The sequence below is a fragment of the Lepidochelys olivacea genome, assembly GCF_965140295.1.
Source record: "Lepidochelys olivacea isolate rLepOli2 genome assembly, chromosome: 3".
In the NCBI taxonomy this organism is placed as follows: Eukaryota; Metazoa; Chordata; order Testudines; family Cheloniidae; genus Lepidochelys; species Lepidochelys olivacea.
Genome location: NC_140413.1, coordinates 2,437,615 through 2,461,376, shown reverse-complemented (window position 1 = coordinate 2,461,376; position 23,762 = coordinate 2,437,615). Strand labels below are relative to the sequence as shown.

Here is a 23,762-nt window from a genome sequence, read left to right as displayed (position 1 = left end):
GGAGCGAACAGTAGACTGGGACTTAGAAAACCTGGGCTCTGTTCTCAGCTCTGCCACTGGAGTGCTGGGTCACTTTGGCCGGGTCACTTCACCTCTGTGTGCCTCAGTTTCCCTATCCATAAGGGAGAATAACGATATTTCCCTTCTTGAGATCTACTGATGAAAAGTGCAATGTAAAAACTAGTTATTATCAAATACCTATTCTCAGGAGCATCTGAACTACACATACATGATAATTACAACTGCCTCAGTGACCCCTAATGTCTACCAACAACTTTTCTTTCTGCTAGAAACACTAGGAAATTAAATGGCAAAAACTTTGTTAATGCAGTTTTAAAGTTGCCTAGATACAGCTTATGCCTTTCCAGAATGTCAATTTCAGCAAAACTCAAATTTATGAAAACCAGGAAATACAGAATTAAGATACACACCCGCGCAACCTAACTATGCCCTCTTTGAGTGGTGCCCATTACAGCGCATACTCTCTCTGCCTTTGCCCTGTATTGAACAAGAGCTCCTTAAACTCTCACACTTAGCTTACTCCACAGAAAGAATAGTGTAGCTACTACATTTTACAATTCCTTCAACCTTCTTATGACCCCTTCACCCTTCCGCACACAGTACCATCAAACACTCTACTTTCACTTACCCTTCCTTAAACTCACAACCCACACTCATCTCCCACCTAACTGCTGACAATCCCCATGGCAGGAAAATCCCTGTGCCCTGTCAGTGACACAGCTTATACAACACAGTGATGAAATGAGGCATACCGGATCTCCCAAAGCACACATGCAGTTCTTTCATTTGATACACACACACACACACACAGGGTCAGGGAGAGCTCATCCCTTGACTCCTAGGCTACAGCCCTCCCCAGAGATCATGATCACAGCTCTACTTATTCCTTCACCATTCAATAAAGCTACAGCTAACACAGTGAAGGCAGCTGGAGTTTACGCAGATGATTCCCAGTGGCTATTGCCAGCTCCAGGGAGGCAGAGGTAAGGTTACATAGCTGTGTACCTTAACTCTGTATTTCCTGGTTTTCATAAATTTGAGTTTTGCTGAAATTGACATTCTGGAAGGACAAGAGCTACCACGGGGCAACCTTAATTCTGCACTAATTAAGTTTTTTGCAATTTAATAAAAATAATGGGCACTGTCTTTACTGAGGCAAAAAGGGGACTTGGCACAATTCTAGTGCCAGATTAAATTCACTGCTTCAGAAAGAAGGCTTATGCATAGTTTGATCAAAGACATTTTTGTGATAAGAGTGTGACACTTTTGGGGGGTTTGCAAGTCACCTACTTACTCCCCTGCCTCCAGCGTGAGGGAGTTTCTTGTGGTAGCTGGATGTCAATTCTGTGCTCCTGCTAGCCCTTCAGCCACTCAAGCACACTCCCCAAGGCTCTATCAGCCCGTACTTTGCCTTGCAGGTTAAGAATAGGGGCACCCCAACTCCAGAGCCACTCCAAAGCATTCCCTGTAGCATCTGGTCCCTGTCGCTGGACATTCACAGTAATTACCAGGTTCACTACTCCCAAGGGAATAGGGTACACACGCGCACCCACCCACCCACCCACCTTGTTTGATTCAACTAAGCATCAGCTCCAATATAACACCACAGAACTGTAATCTATAGTAAAATCAAATGGAAGTTTATTAACTAAGGGAAACACTAAAACATAGTGAGCACAGGTAATAAGAATAACAGGTAACATATATAACAAAAGTATAACACACTTAACTTTAACATGCATAGGAAAGATAGGAAGTATGGCAAGAGACCACCCTCACTTAACCAGGAGATCTTCAGTGATCTAAAAATCAAAAAAGAGTCCTACAGAAAGTGGAAACTAGGTCAGATTACAAAGGATGAATATAAACAACACAAGTATGTAGGGACAAAATTAGAGAGGCCAAGGCACAAAACTAGATCAAACTGGCTAGAGACATAAAGGGTTACAACAAAACATTCTACAAATACATTAGAAGCAAGAGGAAGACCAAGGATGGGGTAGGACCGTTACTTAACGAAGGGGGAAAACAGTAACAGAAAATGTGGAAATGGCAGAGGTGCTTTATGACTTCTTTCTTTTGGTTTTCATCAAGAAGGTTGACGGTGATTGGATGTCTAACAAAATGAATACCAGTGAAAATAAGGTAGGATCAGAAGAGGCTAAAATAGGAAAAGAACAAGTTAAAAATTACTTGGATAAATTAGATGTCTTCAAGTCATCAGGGCCTGATGAAATGCATCCTAGAATATTTAAGGAGCTCACTGAGGAGATATCTGAGCCATTAACGATTATTTTTGAAAAGTCAAGGAAGACGGGAGAGATTCCAGAAGACTGGAAAAGGGTAAATGTAGTGCCCATCTATAAAAAGGGAGACAAGGACAACCCAGGGAATTACAGACCAGCCAACTTAACTTCTGTACCCAAAGATAATGGAGCAAATAATTAAGCAACCAATTTGCAAATACCTAGAAGATAATGTGATAAGTAGCAGTCAGCATGGATTTGTCAAGAACGAATCGTGTCAAACCAACCTGATAGCTTTCTTTGACAGGGTAACAAGACTTGTGGATGGGGGGCGAGGGGGAAGCGGTAGATGTGGTATATCTTGACTTTAGTAAAGCTTTTGATACTGTCTCACATGACCTTCTCATAAACAAACTAGGGAAATGGAACCTAGATGGAGCTACTATAAGGTAGGTGCAAAACTGGTTGGAAAACCGTTCCCAGAGAGTAGTTATCAGTGATTCACAGTCCTGCTGGAAGGACATGATGAGTGGGGTCCCGCAGGGATCAGTTTTGAGTCTTGTTCTGTTCAATATATTCATCAATGATTTAGATAATGGCATAGAGAGTACACTTATGAAGTTTGCGGACAATACCAAGCTGGGAGGGGTTGCAAGTGCTTTGGAGATTAGGATTAAAATTCAAAATGCTCTGGACAAACTGGAGAAATTGTCTGAAGTAAATAGGGTGAAATTCAAACCAGTTGCACACATACCAAATGGGAAATGACTGCCAATGAAGGAGTACTGCAGAAAGGGATCTGGGGGTCATAGTGGACCACAAGCTAAATATGAGTGAATGGTGTAACACTGTTGCAAAAAAAGCGAATATCGTTCTGGGATGTATTAGTAGGAGTGTTGTAAGCAAGACACAAGGGTTTGGGGTGTAGGAGTTGGCTCTGGCCTGGGGCTGAGGGGTATAGGGTGCAGGAAGGGGCTGGGACAGGGGGTTGGTGTGTGGGATGCAGGATGCTCTACTCTGTGCTGATTAGGATGCAGGATGCTCTACTCTGCGCTGATTAGGCCTCAGCTGGAGTATTGTGTCCAGTTCTGGGCGCCACGTTTCAGGAAAGAAGGGGACAAATCTGAGAGAGTCCAGAGAAGAGTGACAAAAATGATTCAAGGTCTAGAAAACATGATCTATGAGGGAAGACTGAAAAAAATGGGTTTGTTTAGTCTGGAGAAGAGAAGACTGAGAGGGGACATAACAGTTTTTAAGTACGTAAAAGGTTGTTATGAGGAGAAGGGAGAAAAATTGTTTTTCTTAACCTCTGAGGATAGAGGTTAAACCAGCTTTGCTTAATGGTGAAATCCTAGCGGATCTTAAACATAAAAAAGAAGCTTACAAGAAGTGTAAGGTTGGACATATGACCAGGGAAGAGTATAAAAATATTGCTCGGGCATGTAGGAATGATATCAGGAGGGCCAAATCGCACCTGGAGCTGCAGCTAGCAAGAGATGTCAAGAGTAACAAGAAGGGTTTCTTCAGGTATGTTGGCAACAAGAAGAAAGCCAAGGAAAGTGTGGGCCCCTTAATGAATGAGGGAGGCAACCTAGTGACAGAGGATGTGGAAAAAGCTAATGTACTCAATGCTTTTTTTGCCGCTGTCTTCACTAACAAGGTTAGCTCCCAGACTGCTGCGCTGGGCATCACAAAATGGGGAAGAGATGGCCAGCCCTCTGTGGAGATAGAGGCGGTTAGGGACTATTTAGAAAAGCTGGACGTGCACAAGTCCATGGGGCCGGACGAGTTGCATCCGAGAGTGCTGAAGGAATTGGCGGCTGTGATTGCAGAGCCATTGGCCATTATCTTTGAAAACTCGTGGCGAACCGGGGAAGTCCCGGATGACTGGAAAAAGGCTAATATAGTGCCAATCTTTAAAAAAGGGAAGAAGGAAGATCCTGGGAACTACAGGCCAGTCAGCCTCACCTCAGTCCCTGGAAAAATCATGGAGCAGGTCCTCAAAGAATCAATCCTGATGCACTTGCATGAGAGGAAAGTGATCAGAAACAGCCAGCATGGATTCACCAAGGAAAGGTCATGCCTGACTAATCTAATCGCCTTTTATGATGAGATTACTGGTTCTGTGGATGAAGGGAAAGCAGTGGATGTATTGTTTCTTGACTTTAGCAAAGCTTTTGACACGGTCTCCCACAGTATTCTTGTCAGCAAGTTAAGGAAGTATGGGCTGGATGAATGCACTACAAGGTGGGTAGAAAGCTGGCTAGATTGTCGGGCTCAACGGGTAGTGATCAATGGCTCCATGTCTAGTTGACAGCCGGTATCAAGTAGAGTGCCCCAAGGGTCGGTCCTGGGTCCGGTTTTGTTCAATATCTTCATAAATGATCTGGAGGATGGTGTGGATTGCACTCTCAGCAAATTTGCGGATGATACTAAACTGGGAGGAGTGGTAGATACGCTGGAGGGGAGGGATAGGATACAGAAGGACCTAGACAAATTGGAGGATTGGGCCAAAAGAAATCTGATGAGGTTCAATAAGGATAAGTGCAGGGTCCTGCACTTAGGATGGAAGAATCCAATGCACCGCTACAGACTAGGGACCGAATGGCTAGGCAGCAGTTCTGCGGGAAAGGACCTAGGGGTGACAGTGGACGAGAAGCTGGATATGAGTCAGCAGTGTGCCCTTGTTATCAAGAAGGCCAATGGCATTTTGGGATGTATAAGTAGGGGCATAGCGAGCAGATCGAGGGACGTGATCGTTCCCCTCTATTCGACATTGGTGAGGCCTCATCTGGAGTACTGTGTCCAGTTTTGGGCCCCACACTACAAGAAGGATGTGGATAAATTGGAGAGAGTCCAGCGAAGGGCAACAAAAATGATTAGGGGACTGGAACACATGAGTTATGAGGAGAGGCTGAGGGAGCTGGGATTGTTTAGCCTGCAGAAGAGAAGAATGAGGGGGGATTTGATAGCTGCTTTCAACTACCTGAAAGGGGGTTCCAAAGAGGATGGCTCTAGACTGTTCTCAATGGTAGCAGATGACAGAACGAAGAGTAATGGTCTCAAGTTGCAGTGGGGGAGGTTTAGATTGGATATTATTGGATGTTTCTTGACTTTAGCAAAGCTTTTGACACAGTCTCCCACAGTATTCTTGTCAGCAAGTTAAGGAAGTATGGGCTGGATGAATGTACTATAAGGTGGGTAGAAAGCTGGCTAGATTGTCGGGCTCAACGGGTAGTGATCAATGGCTCCATGTCTATTTGGCAGCCGGTATCAAGTGGAGTGCCCCAAGGGTCGGTCCTGGGGCTGCTTTCAACTACCTGAAAGGGGGTTCCAAAGAGGATGGCTCTAGACTGTTCTCAATGGTAGCAGATGACAGAACGAGGAGTAATGGTCTCAAGTTGCAGTGGGGGAGGTTTAGATTGGATATTAGGAAAAACTTTTTCACTAAGAGGGTGCTGAAACACTGGAATGCGTTACCTAGGGAGGTGGTAGAATCTCCTTCCTTAGAGGTTTTTAAGGTCAGGCTTGACAAAGCCCTGGCTGGGATGATTTAACTGGGAATTGGTCCTGCTTTGAGCAGGGGGTTGGACTAGATGACCTTCTGGGGTCCCTTCCAACCCTGATATTCTATGATTCTATGATTAGGAAAAACTTTTTCACTAAGAGGATGGTGAAACACTGGAATGCGTTACCTAGGGAGGTGGTAGAATCTCCTTCCTTAGAGGTTTTTAAGGTCAGGCTTGACAAAGCCCTGGCTGGGATGATTTAACTGGGAATTGGTCCTGCTTCGAGCAGGGGGTTGGACTAGATGACCTTCAGGGGTCCCTTCCAACCCTGATATTCTATGATTCTATGATAGGACAAGAAGCAATGGGCTTAAATTGCTGCAAGGGAGGTTTAGGTTGGACATTAGGAAAATCTTCCTACCTATCTGAGTGGTTAAGCACTGGAATAAATTGCCGAGGGAGGTTGTGGAATCTCCATCATTGGAGATTTTTAAGAGCAGGCTAGACAAACACCTGTCAGGAATGGTTTGGATCAGCCCAGTTTCTCGGTCCGCACTGCTTCCCGCAGCTCCCATTGGTCGGGAACAGCGAACTGCAGCCAGTGGGAGCTGCGGGGCTCCATGACTGTGGACGCTCCAGATAAACAAACCAGCCCAGCCCGCCAGCAGCTTTACCCTGATGGGCTGGGTGCCAAAGGTTGCCAACCCCTGGTCTAGATAATACTAAGTCCTGCTATGAGATGACATAGATGACCTCTCAAAGTCCCTTCCTGTCCTATGATTCTATGCTAATCTTATCTAAACCAATTTCTCATGTAAGCCCTTTCTTGCAGCATTTCAACCAAGGTTGGCTGAGTTCTGTTTTCATGGGTATAACCACACTGCCTGGTTACCTGAGCAAGGGCAGGATAAAACAGGCGTTCTTTTGCTTTTGTCTTATAACCAAAAGTCTGTTGTTTTTGTCCCCAGAGTCAGGTTGACGCCCTGTGTTTTCCTTCCTGGAATGTCTGTTTGTTTAATGTCTTCCCAGTTGACCTGTTTTTCCTGGTAACTTTCACATGTGAATGGGGCCTCCTTTGGTTTGGCTTTGCAATGCCTGATTTATATATGAACTGAGGTTGGTGACTCCACTTCCTTTGTCTGGCAAAACCAGCTTGCCAACCATGCCTGGGCACAAATTCTAAAACACATTTGCAGCACATACATACAGTTTCTTAAATAATACCCACGCATAAGTCATACAGTGATTGAGGGAGGACCAATATGATGTAAGTGTCCTTAGATACCTCATTTGACCCTTTTGGAGTAAATACTATGAAAGTAGTATGCCCTTCCTCCACTGGTGATGTCTGGGCCTGGCTCACTGGGTTCTTGTCCCGCTCTTACAGGCAGGACCCAGGGAAGCCTCATCTACCAAGAAGTGAGGTTTTCTGGTGCTGAGGAATCTGTATCAACTATAGACTTGGTTTCTCAATCACCTGGCGTACTTGGCCAACAGAGGGGTTGGCTTTCCTTTACAGGGGAATTACTACTATCTAGAGATATTGATTCTTCTTCGAGTGCTGTCCCTGTGGGTGCTCCACTTCACTTCAGATGACGGTGCATCCCGGCGCCGTTGATTGGAGATTTTCGATAACAGTGCCTGGTTGGGCTGCACGTGTGTAGCAGCTGTCTCGTGATCATCGGAGTCTCGGTCAGCGTGCTCATGGCCCGAACTCCTCAGTTCCTTCTCAACCGTCCTCGGCTGAAGACAGAGCTCAGAACAGTATGACATCTTCTCCTCTTCGTATAGTTAAACAGATAGAAATACTTGTTAGATATATTCTCTTCCAGTTTAGTATAGTTAATTAGATAGTTGTTAGTAGTTTTAAAAAACATCTATTTTAGTTTTGTCTCCCTCAGGTACATGAACTTTCATTATTCATGCCAGGCTCCCCTGGTTTTAAGAGATGCGACTCCTGCCACAAGGTGATGCCAAGGTCCGACAGACCTTCTCTGTGCATGAGTTGCCTTGGTGAAGCACACATATCATCTAAGTGCACTCACTGCAACAACTTGAAGGCAAGAGTCTGTCATGACTGGGATCTCCTCCTTAAGATGATCCTTATGGAGAAGTCACTCCACCCAGGATCTGACAAGGATGACCAAAAGTCCTCCACCAAGTGCTCACTCACATAGTCTGAACCAGCAAAGAGCACGGCTCCATCCTCTCTTGAGAAGAGGAAGAGAGCCTTGAGTTCTCCGCAGAGGGAGTCACACAAAAAGAAGTGGTCCCCTGCAAGATCTCTACCATCGGTGCTGACAGCCCCGAGAGTCAGTACATATGACTCTCCCAGCACCTCTGGCACCAGCTGTGCTGCGGAGCCGAAAGCCAAGGAGTCGAGACATAGATCCAGCCATGTTTCCTCCATGGCACCTACCACAACGGCACCGGCAACCGAGACGGCACTGGTCACGCAGCTGCCTCTGGTGCTGATGAAGTCGATGCACAAGTTAAATGGACATCTGTCTACCATAATACTACCCTCAGCACCACTACCTATGGCACCACAGCAATTCCTAACCCAGAAAGACATTACTGTGGCATCAGTTCCACAATCTCCTCTCCTTGGTTACTGTTCCAGTGGTTAATTAGACTCACCATTACAAATTTATGCCTCATTTGTCTCGCTTCAACTTCCAGCCATTGGATTGTGTTATTGTGACAATGTGAACTGCTGAATAGCTGTCTCTCTTCATTTCTCCTTTCTGGGATGCCTTTTACATTGCTTTACTGATGAGCAGCCACTCCTGGCCCGTTAACATACAACCTCCAGCATGCAACGTGCTCCCAGCCACACAGTATTGAGTGCTACTAGCTAGCCATTTATAAATTACACTGCAGAAGAACAGAAGCAGATTCTCGAGTCCCAGACGTCTCCCCAAGAAATGTGCATCTTGTATTGCCCAGCACACTACTGGACAAAACAAGCTCATATAAAGTCTGTTGTTTCATCAATGGAAAATGATATGCACCGTCTTTGTAATCCCAAATGGACTCTCCCAGACATTTTAATCCAAACACACTGTTTAAGATAAAACAAGTTTATTAATTACAGAAAGATAAATTTTAAGTGACTACAAGTAATGAAGCATAAAGTCAGAATTGGTTACCAAGGAAATAAAAAGATAAAACACCAGCTAAATGCCTAACTCAGTGGTTTTCAAACTGGGGTACACATACCCATAGGGGTACGCAAGCTGTCATCATGGGGTATGCAAGAAAAATCCTGTAATGGCGGACAACGCATCATGTTAGCCCTCACAGACCTTTTTTTCCTGTTTTCACAGATATATTAAGACCCTATCTCAGATGGGGGTACACAGTAGATTACATTATTTGGAAAGGAGTACAGAGCCTAAAAAGTGTGAGGAGAGTGAGGTCAAGCTGGTCAGCTGGTTGCTGAGTGGTCCCTCTTCCCTTTTTAACTTCCCCCTCATTACCGAACAGTGAGTGCAGGTGTAGCAACTCATTAAGCTTTACTGGCTCTGTGTAGGGTTGGTTTTCCCCACCAGATCCTGCTATATCAGGAGTTCTCAAACTGGGGGTCAGGACCCCTCAGGGGGTCACAAGCTGTCAGCCTCCACCCCAAACTCCCTTTTTCCACACCATTTATAAAGGTGTTCAATATATAAAAAAGTGTTTTTAATTTATAAGGGGGGTCGCACTCAGAGGCTTGCTATGTGAAAGGGATCACCAGTACAAAAGTTTGAGAACCACTTCACTATATCAAAGTTTCTTAAAGAACTAAAACATATTTGCCCACCAGTCAGAGGACCCTCTCCTGCCTGGGACCTCAGTATCATCCTCCTGAGATTCATAGACCCTCTTTCTGAATGCTCCTTCAACTACGTCCCTCTGTAAATTGCCTTCCTACTTGCTATTACTTCAACCAAAAGAGGAAATGAGCTTCAGGCACTCATGGCTCAGCGTTCCTGTATAACATTCCATGGAGACAAGGTGGCATATTTATAAAGAGTGAGCTGACCTTTAAAATAAGATGTCATACCTCTACTAATTTTACACCTTAATATCAGTTGTCATAATTTCAAATTTAATCTTAAACAGATTTATTTTTAAAAATACACAAGTATTTGATTTTAAAAAATCTGCATTTAAATAAAGTCCCATTTTTAGTTTTTTAAAAATCATCTATTTTTATCCACCCTGATCCCTTGATCAAAACCAGAAAGTTTGTCTGCCCATAATCACTTGCATGTGCCATCACAGTTCTCCAGTCTGTCTATCTTGAATTGGCAGAGATCATTTGTCTGGGAGCCTGCCCCTGCACTGTCCAGGATCTCTCACCCTTCTACTGTCAGTAATGGTGATCAAACCCTGGGAAACAACTCCTGACTGTCTGCTGAATCTCCACATCTTGGGTGAGGCCATTACCATGGCCTGTTGGGTCTGATAGTTTTGGCAGCAGACAAAATTCACTGTACCCTTCAGTCCTTTCTCATGTCCATCTTTGTTCCATCAAGAGGAGATTTCTGCTTAAAGGCCTACTCTTTCATTCAATTTTCTCTGCAAGAACCCACTTCTAATGAGAAACCTGCAAGTAGCTAGCTGATAACCATGAGTTTGTGGCACTAATCTGTGCATCCTACCTCCAATCCCCCCCAAAAATGCAATTCACTTAGTTACTTCAGCATTATAGTACCATGGCCAGTTACCATAATACTTACTTTTGTCTTTTAATTGTAAGCGCCTCAGGACGGGGACTGAAACGTCCATGTTTGGCAATGCCTAGCCCATTGTGCGTGTTATCAGAAACAGATGTTATCCTGTTCTCTGCATGGATTTAGAAATCCCTGCACTGATGGCTTGACTGTTTGTTTGGATCTCTTGCATCCTGAATAACTGCTGACATGAATTTCAGGCAGTGTTTAATACACGAGGAAGAGGATAGGGCAGGACAGCTGTTAAATCAGGAGCCTTGAAGGACCATTCATTTCCTGAATCTCAGGACAAGCGTCAAGCTATCCAGCACTTTTTTCTTCACCATAAGAAATTATTCAATTGCCAGTCAAAACACTGCCAACAGTAATGTAAAATTATCAGAGAAATTGTTGATTAACTTCTATTTTCTCCAAGTGCCATTCAGCATTGTTGGTATGATGGTTCTTTGTGACTGTAATAGTTCTACACACACACTCACACATTATGTATGGTAAGTGATAAAACCAGAGGTAAAAGATGTGAACTCCTTATGATGCTGGCAGACCAGGTGCCAGCTCATGCAAGGCCCCTAGGCCTCAAATGCACACTGACCAATACATAGCTGGAAACAAGTCTGACTTACTTGTGTGTTAGTATTGTTAAAATAGGTATTAGATTTATAAGAATGTGTTTAGACTTTATGAAATGCTTATAAGTTGCTGCATGCATTAATCTCACTTTTAATATCTGTGTCCCATGTTATAAGGTAATATTTGAGTGTTTGCTCTAAAACTGAAGAAGTGGGTTTTTTACCCACAAAAGCTTATGCCCAAATAAATCTGTTAGCCTTTAAGGTGCCACCGGACTCCTCGTTGTTTTTGCTCTGAAACAGTAAACCACTAGTCAGGAGAGAAGCATTACCACATTTGAAATACTAGTTTTGCGACAGTAGGTGTTACCTCCTGCCCAACAAAAGAAGGCCCATAGACACCAGACAATCATTGTGAAACACCAAAGGACAAAAGATTCCAAAACTCAAAAGGTTCACCCCACACCCATGAAGAGGAGACATGCATTTCGATTCATCCCATCAGCTTGATCTTTGTGGGAAGTGAATAAAAATCCCTAACAAGGAAAAAACTGTATGTTTATGATGCTTGGAATCTGAGGGTCAGGGATTACTAAGCATAAGCAAAAGATCCCCAGTGCTTATCCTGGGTTAGCCCTGAAGGACATAAGCAAGCTCTGTATTACAGAAGCTTCTATTACCCTTTGAAACTTAAGATTGTAACTCATTTGTGTTTGTATGTTTACCTGCTTTAATACTGTAAATAACTGATTTCTTTTTCTTAGTTAATAAATCTTTTTTATAGGATTGGCTGCAAGTGTCTGTCTTGGGAGATCTAAGGTGCAATTGACCTGGGAATAACCTGAATATTATGGTGATACTATCACAAAGGCAAGCTTACCTGAATGGCAAGATAGTCCAGCGTACCCAAGAGGACTGTCTGGGACTCCCATGTTAAAGCTGTTACAGTGCTTGAGGAGTTCACACTTTATACTTGCTTGGTGAAATCTAAGTATAGAACTCACAAGCAATTTGGGCTTTGTGCCCTGCTTCATCATAGTCTGTCTGAGGTTGGCACTCATGCTCTTGAACCACTCCAGACAGCTTGACACTCCTTATGCACCACAAGGTCTGTTTAGTATATTTAAGGATTTTTCTTGGCCTCACACCAATGCCTTAAAGAAACTAACTTCTCAGTATCTCTGCTTCTCATATTGTATAAAAAAAGAGGTTCATTGTGCATTATCAGTAATAGTCTAATAAGGACTTTTACACTTTTGGGGGGAGACTAGGGGTCTCCAGGCACGTCTTCTCTCCTAAGAAGAATGTGACTGTTCCTGCTGTGATGACTGAGAATGAGTTCTCTTGGGACTCCCTCATGGCAGCAGCAGGCAGCCTGGCTGTTGAAGAGAAGTTCTTCAGCTGCAGGGTAAGATGATTAGGCACAGGGCATCCTATAGCAACTGAAAGGAGGAGGATCAAGCACTCCTAAAGCCCTGCATTAATGGTGATCAGTACAGGTAATTGTGACTACCCTCTAGTTCCCTGAGACTGGTTGAAAGACTATAATCAAAGAACAATTATCAATGGTTTACTGTCAGCCTAAGAGAATATATCTAGTGGGATCCTGCAGGGTTCTGTCTCGGGTCAGGTACTATTCAATATTTTCATTAATGAGTTAGATTATGGACTGGAGAGTATGCCTGTGAAACTTGTGAATGACACCAAACTTTGAAGGACAGGATTAGAACTCAAAACAATCTTGACAAATTGGAGAATTGGTCTGAAATCAACAAGATGAAATCCAATAAAGAGCCATGCAAAGTACTATACTGAGGACGGAAAAATCAAATGCAGAACTACAAAATATATAATAGACGAGTTAGTAATACTATTGAAAAGGATTTGGGGTTATAATGGATCATGAGTTGAATAGGAGTCAACAATGTGATCCAGTTGTGAAAAAGGCTAATCTTCTGGGGGGTATTAACAGGAGTGTCTTATGTGAGATAGAAGAGGTAATTGTCCCACTCTCCTCGGCACTGGCGACATCTCAGCTGGAATACTGTGTCCAGTTCTGTGTGCCACTCTTTAAGAAAGATGTGGACAAATTGGAGCGAGTCCAGAGGTGTCCAACAAAAATGATAAAAGATTTAGAATCCTGACCTGTGAGGAAAGGTTAAAAAAATTGAGTATATTGTCTTCAGAAGAGAAAACTGAGTTAAGGACCTGATAAGTCTTCAGATATGTTAAAAGGTGTTGCAAAGAGGATGGTGATCAGTTGTCCTCATGTCCAGTGAAGGTAGTTACAAGAAGTAATGGGCTTAATCTGTAGCAAGGGAGGTTTAGGTTAGATATTAAGGAAAAACTTCCTAACTATAAGGGTTGTTAAGTACTGGAAAAGGCTTCCAAGGGAGGTTGTGGAATCCCTGTCATTGGAAGTTTATAAGAACAGATGGACAAACACCTGTCAGGGATGATGTAGGCATACTTCATCCTACCTTAGCATAGGGGGCTTGAATAGATGGCCTCTCAATGTCCCTTCCAGCCCTTTCTTTCTATGATTTTGTACTCATTAGGAAGAGAAAGCAGACACATACATCTTCCTCCCCCAACTCCAAAAAGATGTAGGTGAATTGGACGTAGCATTCTTCTCCAAAAAGAGTGCTTCAGTCATGGGGTGGTTGCTGCACTGGAGAATTGTGGGCAGTTTACTTCCTCCTGGAAAACAGGGCTTTGGCCTTTTTTGCTTCACTGCTGTATGCAGGGCTGCCACCATCTTCTTTAATCTCTGTCATGGTGGCCCTTTGATGCACCACCAATGTATAGGGAGGCAAGAAGAGAGAGGCTGTCTGAACGGTGGTTTTTATCCCACAGATCACCTGCCAGAGCAAGGAATTTGCTTCCCAAAAAGTAGAGGGTGTGGCTGGCCTTCCACAGGTCTTGTTTCCTCCTCTGAAAGTGGAAGAATACTGTTTAAGAAGTTACCTAGTTAAATATTTTTTCCTTGTAGCCATAGTTTCCTTAGCTTTTCTTCCTGACAAATCTCATTGGTATGCATTTTTATCAATATTCTATCAATCATTCTTCCTTCTTTCCTTGCCAATTTGTCTGAGATCATGAGAAGCATGGGTCTAGGTCCGGAGAGACTGTTCTGTGCTTGAAAATTAATTTCACTCATTTCCTTCCCTAAATCTCTTAATTTAAAATCCGTTTCCTTGCCCACTTTTTCAAATTTTAGTACAATTCTGCCTTTACCTATTTGTTCTCATTTCTTCTCTTTCCCTTGTTTGCCATATGGGTAATGCCTAAACACTCCTTTTGATTCCTCCTTTTCTTGTCTTTGTACTTTTTTCAGTATTGTACCATGTGCTTGGAACATCCTCCCTTAGTTCACTAAACAATCTTCCCTCTTTGAATTTGAATCCCTCTTTTAAAGCGCTTTTTTGTAAACCCTTTCAGTGTAACTCGCAAAGTACTAACTACATACTCACCCCCTTTGAATTTACCTTTGTGTTCTGTATTTATTGATAAATTGTGTGTGTGGTATGTACTATCTTGTTTGTGATGTACTGTCAATTAAGATTGAAAATTCCTTGGGGAGGAAGAGTGATTGTATCTGTCCTTTACAATATGTAATACAGTGTTGGTACTCAGTAAATTTAATACTAAAGAAACCATAGGATGGAGTCAAGTATCAGGCCGTGTTAGTCTGTAGCCACAAAAACAACAGGGAGTCCAGTGGCACCTTAAAGACTAACAGATATATTTGAGCATAAGCTTTCGTGGGTAAAAACCTCACTTCTTCAGATGTATAGGATGGAGATAATTACAAAGAATGCAGTTCTCTTTTGAAAGTGAGTCATGTTTTTGTTTCTTTTACAGAAAAAGATAATGCTAAATATGTTTTTAGACACATTGATGATTGATCCACCCCCTCAGTGCCTTGTGTGGCTACCTCTCATGCACAGACTTGCACATGTTGAAAATGGTAAGTTAGATATTTATTACGTCTGAAATTTCTGTTCAGAAAAGTGTATATATGATCTTTTCCAGACATTGGATCTTAGTGTTTGCTTTCTCTAATTGTTCCCACTGTATGGTGTTAGTCCCCGAGCAGTCAGGGACTAATTCTCAGAGGAGCTAAACACCCACAGATCCCACTGACTTCAGTGTGAATTGTAGTTGCTCATCCTTTCTGAAAATGAGACCCTATAACTACACAGAAAATTAAGCAATAATCTAGAACAATCCTATTATTTTAAACTTTTCTTTTTAATTTTTAACATAATTCACAACACAGGATTTAAAATAAAAAATATAACCTGCAGAAAAAAACATTTCTGCTAATGAACAAGCTCAGTCGACAACTTTTAAAGGATTTTCATTTACGCCGCACTTTAACAAGTATTATCAATTAATGATATGGAAGATTTCTGGGTGCCAATTCAGGTGTCCTTGATGAGTGTCTCATGAGTGCACCAGTCACTTTCTGCCTCCTACTGTGAACAACACCTCTCTCTATCCACATCCAGTGCTTTTCTTAGCTACAAGTTCCCAGTTATACCTACACAAGAAGGTATTTCTCTGAGAAGTGATTAGGCTTTGAAAAACTGGAGAAGGCTAAAAGGACAACAAAAATACTTCTTGTGTTGAGGCACTGCATGCAACCTGGTCTTTGATTGCCATGCTAGATATGTCAGCACATTCTGTGAGGCATAACATCCTCCAGTCTCGGAGATCACAATTTCCACTTTTGAGACAGTCATCTTCTGTGGACTCAGTGGTTCACCAAGGACTTAACCCAAACCCTTCTTTTTTTGTGGGGGGGGGGGGCAGAATCTTGGGTAATCAATTTCTCCCTCATCTTTTCTTGTTGCTTCCTAGGTATGATCAAATCTTCCCAATTTTTCCTCAACATATTAAAAACCATATCACTTTGCCTGTCTCAGCAGCTAGACTGCTTGTCCCCACCCCAATAACTTTTTGCCTTGATTACTAAGTTGTCGTCCACTAAAGTCTTCCTGAAACCCATATCTGTCGTACTCTAGTCTTTCCAAAATCCTGCAGCTAAAATTATCTTCCATGCCTGTCAAATGGACCACATCATCCCCTTCTCTGAATGTTTCCAGTGGATGTGCCTTGTTCACAATATCAAATTCGAACTTCTTAGTGTGTCATTCAAGACCCTGCAGACTCTGCCCTTGTCTATGTCTCAACTCTTCTCTTATTTTACATTACCCCACCCACTCTGCTTTACCAAGAATGCCAGCCTCGATGCCCTATTTGTTTTTCTCCCTCTCCCAACTTTGTGCCTTTCTCTGTGCTTTTCTCTATTCATAAAATCATTGACTTCTCACAATATGTGTGTGTATGTAATAAATAGATGCGCACACACATTTAATGGAATAAGTAACCATGAGATATGTCATTCACCTGTTGTAAAAGCACCTAAAGGTGCTTGTAGCACCTAGAGGCCCCCACCAAGTCAGGGCCCAATTGTTCTAGACACTATACAGAAGTCCTTCCCCAAAAATCTGATGATCTTTTTCTAAGACAAGATATCACAGATGGGTGAAATAAATGGGGGAGTAGTGAATGATGACAGGGCAATAGTATTACAAGCATATTTTAACCAGACTATAGATGTGTGCACACCCAATTCATTCAACTCATTCTTATTTAACCTAATAAACTTACCAAAGTCCTGTGGTGACTGGGCCAGACAGAGGATGCTGCTGGCCGTCCTTATTTACAACTTCACACAGGTGGCCTTAGGGTGATGGTCATTCTCCATAGATCAGGGTAGATAAGGAGTTCTTATCCACCTTAGGTGATAGAGTAGGCCTTTTTTAGGCACAGCATTCCTCTCCCCAATCTGGGAAAAGGGAACTGAAAAGGAATCCTAAACACAGCCTGCCATTTCTGTACCTACTACTCCTGGCTGATCATTCAACTCAGTGGTCAAAATAAAACAGAGATTCAGACTGATAATTTGGTTCATGGAATGTCAAAACTCTTCTTGACAATGAGCAAAGACTGGAACGAAGGACAGCTCTTGTTGCCAAAACACTGAAGAGGTATAACATAGACATCACTGCCCTCCAAGACAGTCAGAGGTAGGGTTCGCCATATGGTCCAACATTGCTCACAAGCTTGACTCGCTCCCCAAGAGAGTCAATGACTGACTTATAGTGCTCCACATAGACACCAGTATGCCACCATTATCAGTGACTGCACTGAAAATGACTCATACACTGAGATCAAGGAGGTGTTTTATGAAGATCTCAGCGGGGTCATCAGAGGAGTGCCGAACTCATTGTCCTTGGAGATTTTAGTGCTTGTGTGGGAGCTGACTCAGATACATGGAAGAAGGTACTAGGCCATCACAGCATTGGAAGGTCAAACTCCAATGGCCAACTGCTTCTCCCCAAGTGTACCGAGTTTAATCTCACTATTACCAAAACTGTCTTCCAACAGGCTAAGACAACATGGATGCATCCTAGGTAAAAACAGTAGTGCATGCTGGACTATGTAATTGTACAGTCTGAAGACATTAAAGATGTGTACATCACCTGCTCTTTGAGAGATGCTGAATGCTGGTCAGCCTACTGACTTGTGAGAAGCATCATGTTGCTACACTTCTCACCAAAGCATCCTAGAAGATGCCTCAAACCAGCGAAGAAGATTTTGATAATGGCATAAAGAGTACACTTTTAATGTTTGCAGACGATACCAAGCTGGGAGGGGTTGAAAGTGCTTTGAAGGATAGGATTAAAATTAAAAATGATATGAACAAACAGATGAAATGGTCTGAAGTAAATAGGATGAAATTCAATAAGGACAAATGCAAAGTACGCCACTTAGGAAGGAACAATCAGTTACACACATACAAAATTGGAAATGACTGCCTAGAAAGGAGTACTGCAGAAAGGGATCTGGGGGTCATAATAGATCACTAGCTAAATATGAGTCAACAGGGTAACACTGTTGCAAAAAAATGCAAACATCATAGCAGGAGTGTTATAAGCAAGACATGAGAAGTAATTCTTCCACTCTACTCTGTGCGGATTAGGCCTGAGCTGGAATACTGTGTCCAGTTCTGGGCACCACACTTCAGGAACAATGTGGAAATTGGAGAAAGTCCAGAATCAGGAATCATCTAGTTATTACTTAGTCCTGCCTTGAGTGCAGAGGACTGGATTAGAATAACTATTGAGGTCCATTCCAGTCATACACTTTTATGATTCTATGAACTTGAATGATTCTTGAAACAGTGAATAACCATCTCCATATTCAGAAGTCATAAATGGATCTCTTCACCTCCAGAGAAAGTGTGAAGTAATCAAGCAAAGACTGGAAAGTCATTGTCAGATGATTTCTTCTGGATAACAGTGGATGACTCCAATCCCACTTCTTCCCAGTGTTACCAACGATAGAGAGACAGAACCGTGATTCATATGGCCCTAGCATGGCCAAGACAACACTGGAATACAGAGCTCCTAAAGTTCTCCAAAGAATCTCCTTTTCCACTTGCACTGTCTCCAGATGGACCTCCTGCCTCAGAGGAACAGCCAAATTCTTCATATCAACCCAGGGACACCTTGCCTGTTGGCCTGGATAATAACCTATTGTGATGGTCACTGATCAGGCTTGCTCTGGACAAGGATGAAGTCCACTACGAAGTGCTATCTCCAAAAAAGGAAAAGATTCTCCATGTGGTCCAGTAGCAAGAATCTTACCCTGACTCAAACAGGAATTCATGCAATATCGGACTGTTTAACGTGAAGTTGCAAGGACTCTCACTAACAGCATTAATATACACCTGGCTGCTATCTCAGCCCACTGCCACCCTGTGCAGGACAAAATGGTATTTTCCCATCCAACAATAGCCAGCTTCCTAAAAAGACTTACTAATGTTTTACCCTGAGTAAGAAAACCACCTCCTTCCTGGGATCTAGATTTGGTGCAAACCAAGCTGAAGCGGACTCTGTCTGGACCTTTCAGGAACACTTCCCTAAAACACCATTCTTGTTGGCTATGATCACATCAGCAAGAAGAGTCAGTGAGCTCCAAGCTCTAATGGCCTTAGCCAGTATATTTCCCTCCTTTAGTTGTTTCCCAGTCATTGTTCTCACCCATGGGAAATATATCTCCACACTTTGGATGCCAAGAATACAAAGCCCATTAAAAAGATTAATAGGCTACTTGTAGCATATAGAGAAAGCTTTTAAAGAGAACCAATCAACACAGAGATATCTAAATGAGTTAAGGCTTGTGTAGAACTTTGTTACAACATAGCTAAGTTACCAGGGCCTACAGGGTTAAGGACCCATTTGAATAGAGCCATTGTAGCTTCTGTGGCATGTCTTAGGCACTTCCTAATACTGAAATCAGCAGAGTAGCAACTTAAAGTTCAGTGCATACTTTCACCAACTGCTTTTCTTTAGACTTAGCATCATACTCCAATGCTTTATTTGTCAGGGTAGTGCTACCATCCATATGTTATTATGAACTCCTCACCCACCTTCCACCCAGGCAGTACTGATCACTAGTTTTCCCCAAGTGGCATACAAAGAGTCCCTTGAAGAAGAGAGAGGTTACTCACTAGTAACTTGTTCTTTAAGAATTGCCTTCATGTATTCACGCTTCCTGTCCTCCTTTGCCTTGGAGTTTTGTGTGTGATTGGCGCACTGCAGTTCAGGAGAACAAACTGATGCATTTGTGGGTAGTGGTGGGATGTATATGTCAGGAGACTGGGTCATAGGCGGTCAGGCCTAATAGTTGGAGTAGGAGTCAGGCCCAGCAGTTGGAGTCTGAAAGCCAGAGCCAGGAGTCAAGAAAGGGCCAGTACCAGGAAACAGAGGTAAAGGTCATAACTAGAGTCAGAGTCTAAATGTCAATGCCAAGGGTCACAACAGAGTCACAGTCAGGAATCAGAGCCAAAGCTCGGAACTGGAGTACCCGGAGTTAGGGAAGGCAGGACCAAGGCTGGTTCTGAGGCAGGAACAAGGCTGGGGCAGGATGGAAACAAGACTGGGTGCAGGGCAGGAGCTGTAGGGGAGCAGAGCAGGAGCAGGGCTTGGTGAGAAAGAAGCACAGGGAGGCAGAGAGTCTGTGGGCATGTGCATTGAACAGCCCGTGAGCCGCTGCTGCTGAGTTTAAGAACTGGCCTGCTAGCTTCCTCAGCCAGTCAGGCAGGGCGGTCCGTCAGGCAGTGTAGCTGGCTCGTTAGGATGTCAGGAGTACTGAGCTGGCACAGCCGCAGGGCTTTACTCCAGACAGTATGTGTACACTCTCATAGTCTTGAAAGTCAATGTCACAAACGGGTATTTGCACACACACCCTCCCTGGGCTTGGCTTTGAAGAAGGTTCTGCAGCTTATCGCCAAGGGGCAGCATATATACATATGTGACTGACTTTTGAAGAACAGTTGCTGGTAAGTAACTTCTCTTTGCCTAGGGTAAACCCTGCTCACTGTGGGTCTGGAATTGCTTAGAGGTGCTGTTACCTCACAGGTTGAGAAATATTTCTTTAGAATAGATTTGTGAAGCTATAAGCTTGGTATTTGTACTTACATTTATGTACATACCTCCCCCAAAGCAGTCTTCACTAGAGTAGTTCTAATTTCAATGCTTGAAAAGTAATCCAATACCTCTCTTTTTGTTGTGGTTATAAGATTGTTATAAAGATCCCATTAAATTGTGGACTAAGCTTATTCACACAAGGAATAGACAATTTTTCTAACCTGTAAATGGTGTTTCTCAGATGAAATGAGCTCAATCCACAGTGACCCATGTTTTGTGGTTTTTTTTGTTTGTTTTGGTTGATTCTCATTCTTTGCTTCTATTATTTTAACTCTGTAATTTTTCATTCTTGGATACTGTTTGTGAGTATCTAGTTAGTGTTTTTTTTCTAGTTCTGGACCCATTCACTGATTGCCAATACTATAAAAAGTCTCTTTTTGATTGCACCTTGTCAGAGTGGAGCACCTTTGTTGGCTAACTTTACCTTCCAATCAGATGCTCAACGTCTTTGTAGTTTGTAAGTATTCTAGTTAAGTAATATGGCAGATACAGCTGGGGTACTTGAGAGAAGCTCGAGGACACCTGGATTGGCACCGAATTGTGTACTTTCCTTGGTTGCCTGTGGTTGTTCTTGTGTGAGATAGACAAAAATCCATTAAGTTGTGGATTGAGTTTATTCCATTGGAGAAATACCACTTACAGGTAAGAGAAATTCTCTTCTCTCACAAGGCATCAGATCAAGTGTTCATAGAATCATAGAATATCAGGGTTGGAAGGGGCCTCAGGAGGTCATCTAGTCCAACCCCCTGCTCAAAGCAGGACCAATCCCCAATTAAATCAAATTAAATTTTTTTAATCAGTAACACTATCCTAAAGACACCTAGGACATCATTTTTGAGAGACATGCTTCAGTTTTTGAGATGTGCAATATAATACTAATATGCCATTCAGTAGGACTTCTAATCCATTTTGTTAGATTTCTGTAGAAATAAGTCCATGGAAGAAAATAGAGTTTTGACTGAAGAAGAAGCCATTGTAAATCCAAGTGGAAGAAATTCCTACATTCTACTTCCCTCCTTACCTCTGTAAAAGAGGAAGAAATGTAGGAAAGCATACCCTAGTAATGTGAAAAGTTATTTTTCTCCTTTTTACACTTGACAGTCCTGTCACCCTAGCTAGGTATTTATATTTTTAGAAAGATTTTAATAGATTGTAAACTCCTTGGAACAGGGATCATGTCTTTATCTGTGCCTATATTGTAGGCACCTAACAAATTAATTGTATATGAACTTCAGCAAATTAACTGACTAACTTGTTTCTTCGGATTTATCTTTAAAAGATGATGCAGACAATAAAATATATCTGACCTGTTCCTTTGCAAAGAAGATTAATTTAGTAGTGATATTTAATCCAGGGAAAAGTCCTGGGGGAAGAATGTATTCCCAATTATTTGTTAACTGGTCACTCCTCTACTCTTGTGAACTGCTCAGGTAGTTTTCCAACCAAATATTGCAGCCCTGTCAGCATAGCCCCATTTTGTGGAAAACTAGACTTTACCTCTCTCACCAAATCAGAAGAAAGTTCCTGATGAAAATGGTAGTTGCTACCCTTCCTAAGAGGAGCAGGAACATGCTTGATGTCCTGTTTAGCAGGTCCAAAGAGTATCAACTTCACCAGTCTAGGACCAATTGGCTGCTCCTATGCTTCACATAGATAGGTGGATCCTCTCATGGAATGAATTTTCATAGAATCATAGAATATTCGGGTTGGAAGAGAACTCAGGAGGTCATCTAGTCCAATCCCCTGCTCAAAGCAGGACCAAAACCAACTAAATCATCCCAGCCATGGCTTTGTCAAGCGGGCCTTAAAAACCTCTGAGGTTGGAGATTCCACCACCTCCCTAGGTAATCCATTCCAGTGCTTCACCACCCTCCTAGTGAAATAGTGTTTCTGAATATCCAACCTACACCTCCCACACTGCAACTTCAGACTATTACTTCTTGTTCTGTCATCTGCCACCGCTGAGAACAGCCTAGCTCCATCCTCTTTGGAACCCCCTTTCAGGTATTTGAAGGCTGCTATCAAATCCCTTCCTCACGCTTCTCTTCTGCAGACTAAATAACCCCAGTTCCCTGAGCCTCTCCTCGTAAGTCATGTGCCCCAGCCTCCTAATAACTTTTGTTGCCCTCCACTGAACTCTCTCCAATTTGTCCACATCCCTTCTGTAGTGGGGGGACCAAAACTGGACAGAGTACTCCAGGTGTGGCCACACCAGTGCCGAATAGAGGGGAATAATCACTTCCCTCGGTCTGCTGGCAATGCTCCTAAAAATACAGCCCAATATGCCATTCGCCTTCTTGGTAACAAGGGCACATTGCGGACTCATATTCAGCTTCTCATTCACTGTAATCCCAAGGTCCTTTTCTGCAGAACTGCTGCTTAGCCAGTCAGTCCCCAGCCTGTAGCGGTGCATGGGATTCTTCCTTCCTAAATGCAGAACTCTGCACTTGTCCTTGTTGAACCTCATCAGATTTATTTTGGCCCAATCCTCCAATTTGTCTAGGTCACTCTGGACCCTATCCCTACCCTCTAGCATATCTACCTCTCCCCCCAGCTTAGTGTCATCTGAGAACTTGCTGAGGGTACAATTCATCCAATCATCCAGATCGTTAATAAAGATGTTGAACAAAACCGGCCACAGGACTGACCCCTGGGGCACTTTGCTTGATACCAGCTGCCAACTAGACATTGAGCTGTTGATCACTACCCGTTGAGTTCGACAATCTAGCCAGCTTTCTATCTACCTTATTGTCCCTTTATCCAGCCCATACTTTTTTAACTTGCTGGTAAGAATACTGTGGGAGACCGTATCAAAAGCTTTGATAAAGCAGAATAGGAAGTGTGCCCAGTTTTGTTCCAGGGTAGGTCACAGCCACCTGATCCCTATCAGGCACTTTCCTTTGTCCATGGGACAAGGACCTCCTTTATGCACTCCCACCTGTGTCCCTGATTCCCAGGGTCATTATCAAGCTCAAGAAAGATCATGGCAGATTGGTCCTTATAGCTGCAGCCTCATCAAGGCAGATGTGGTGTTGAGACCTCTGCAAACTGTCCACTCAGGAACTCTTACTGTTTCCAGTGACAAAGGGCATCCTGAGGCACAACCCATAGCGAGTGCTGCCTCCAAATC

The 23,762-nt window shown here is 43.0% G+C and overlaps 1 protein-coding gene across 3 annotated transcripts in view; it reads left to right on the top strand.

Moving 5' to 3' along the window:
- The window catches only part of DTNB (dystrobrevin beta), a 397,289-nt gene that overhangs the window by 99,664 nt on the left and 273,863 nt on the right, over positions 1–23,762 (top strand). For all 3 annotated transcript variants that reach the window (XM_084624543.1, XM_084624545.1, XM_084624544.1), the window contains exon 7: positions 14,931–15,036. In XM_084624543.1, the coding sequence (XP_084480669.1) occupies positions 14,931–15,036 (106 nt within the window). The remainder of the gene's footprint in view (positions 1–14,930; positions 15,037–23,762) is intronic.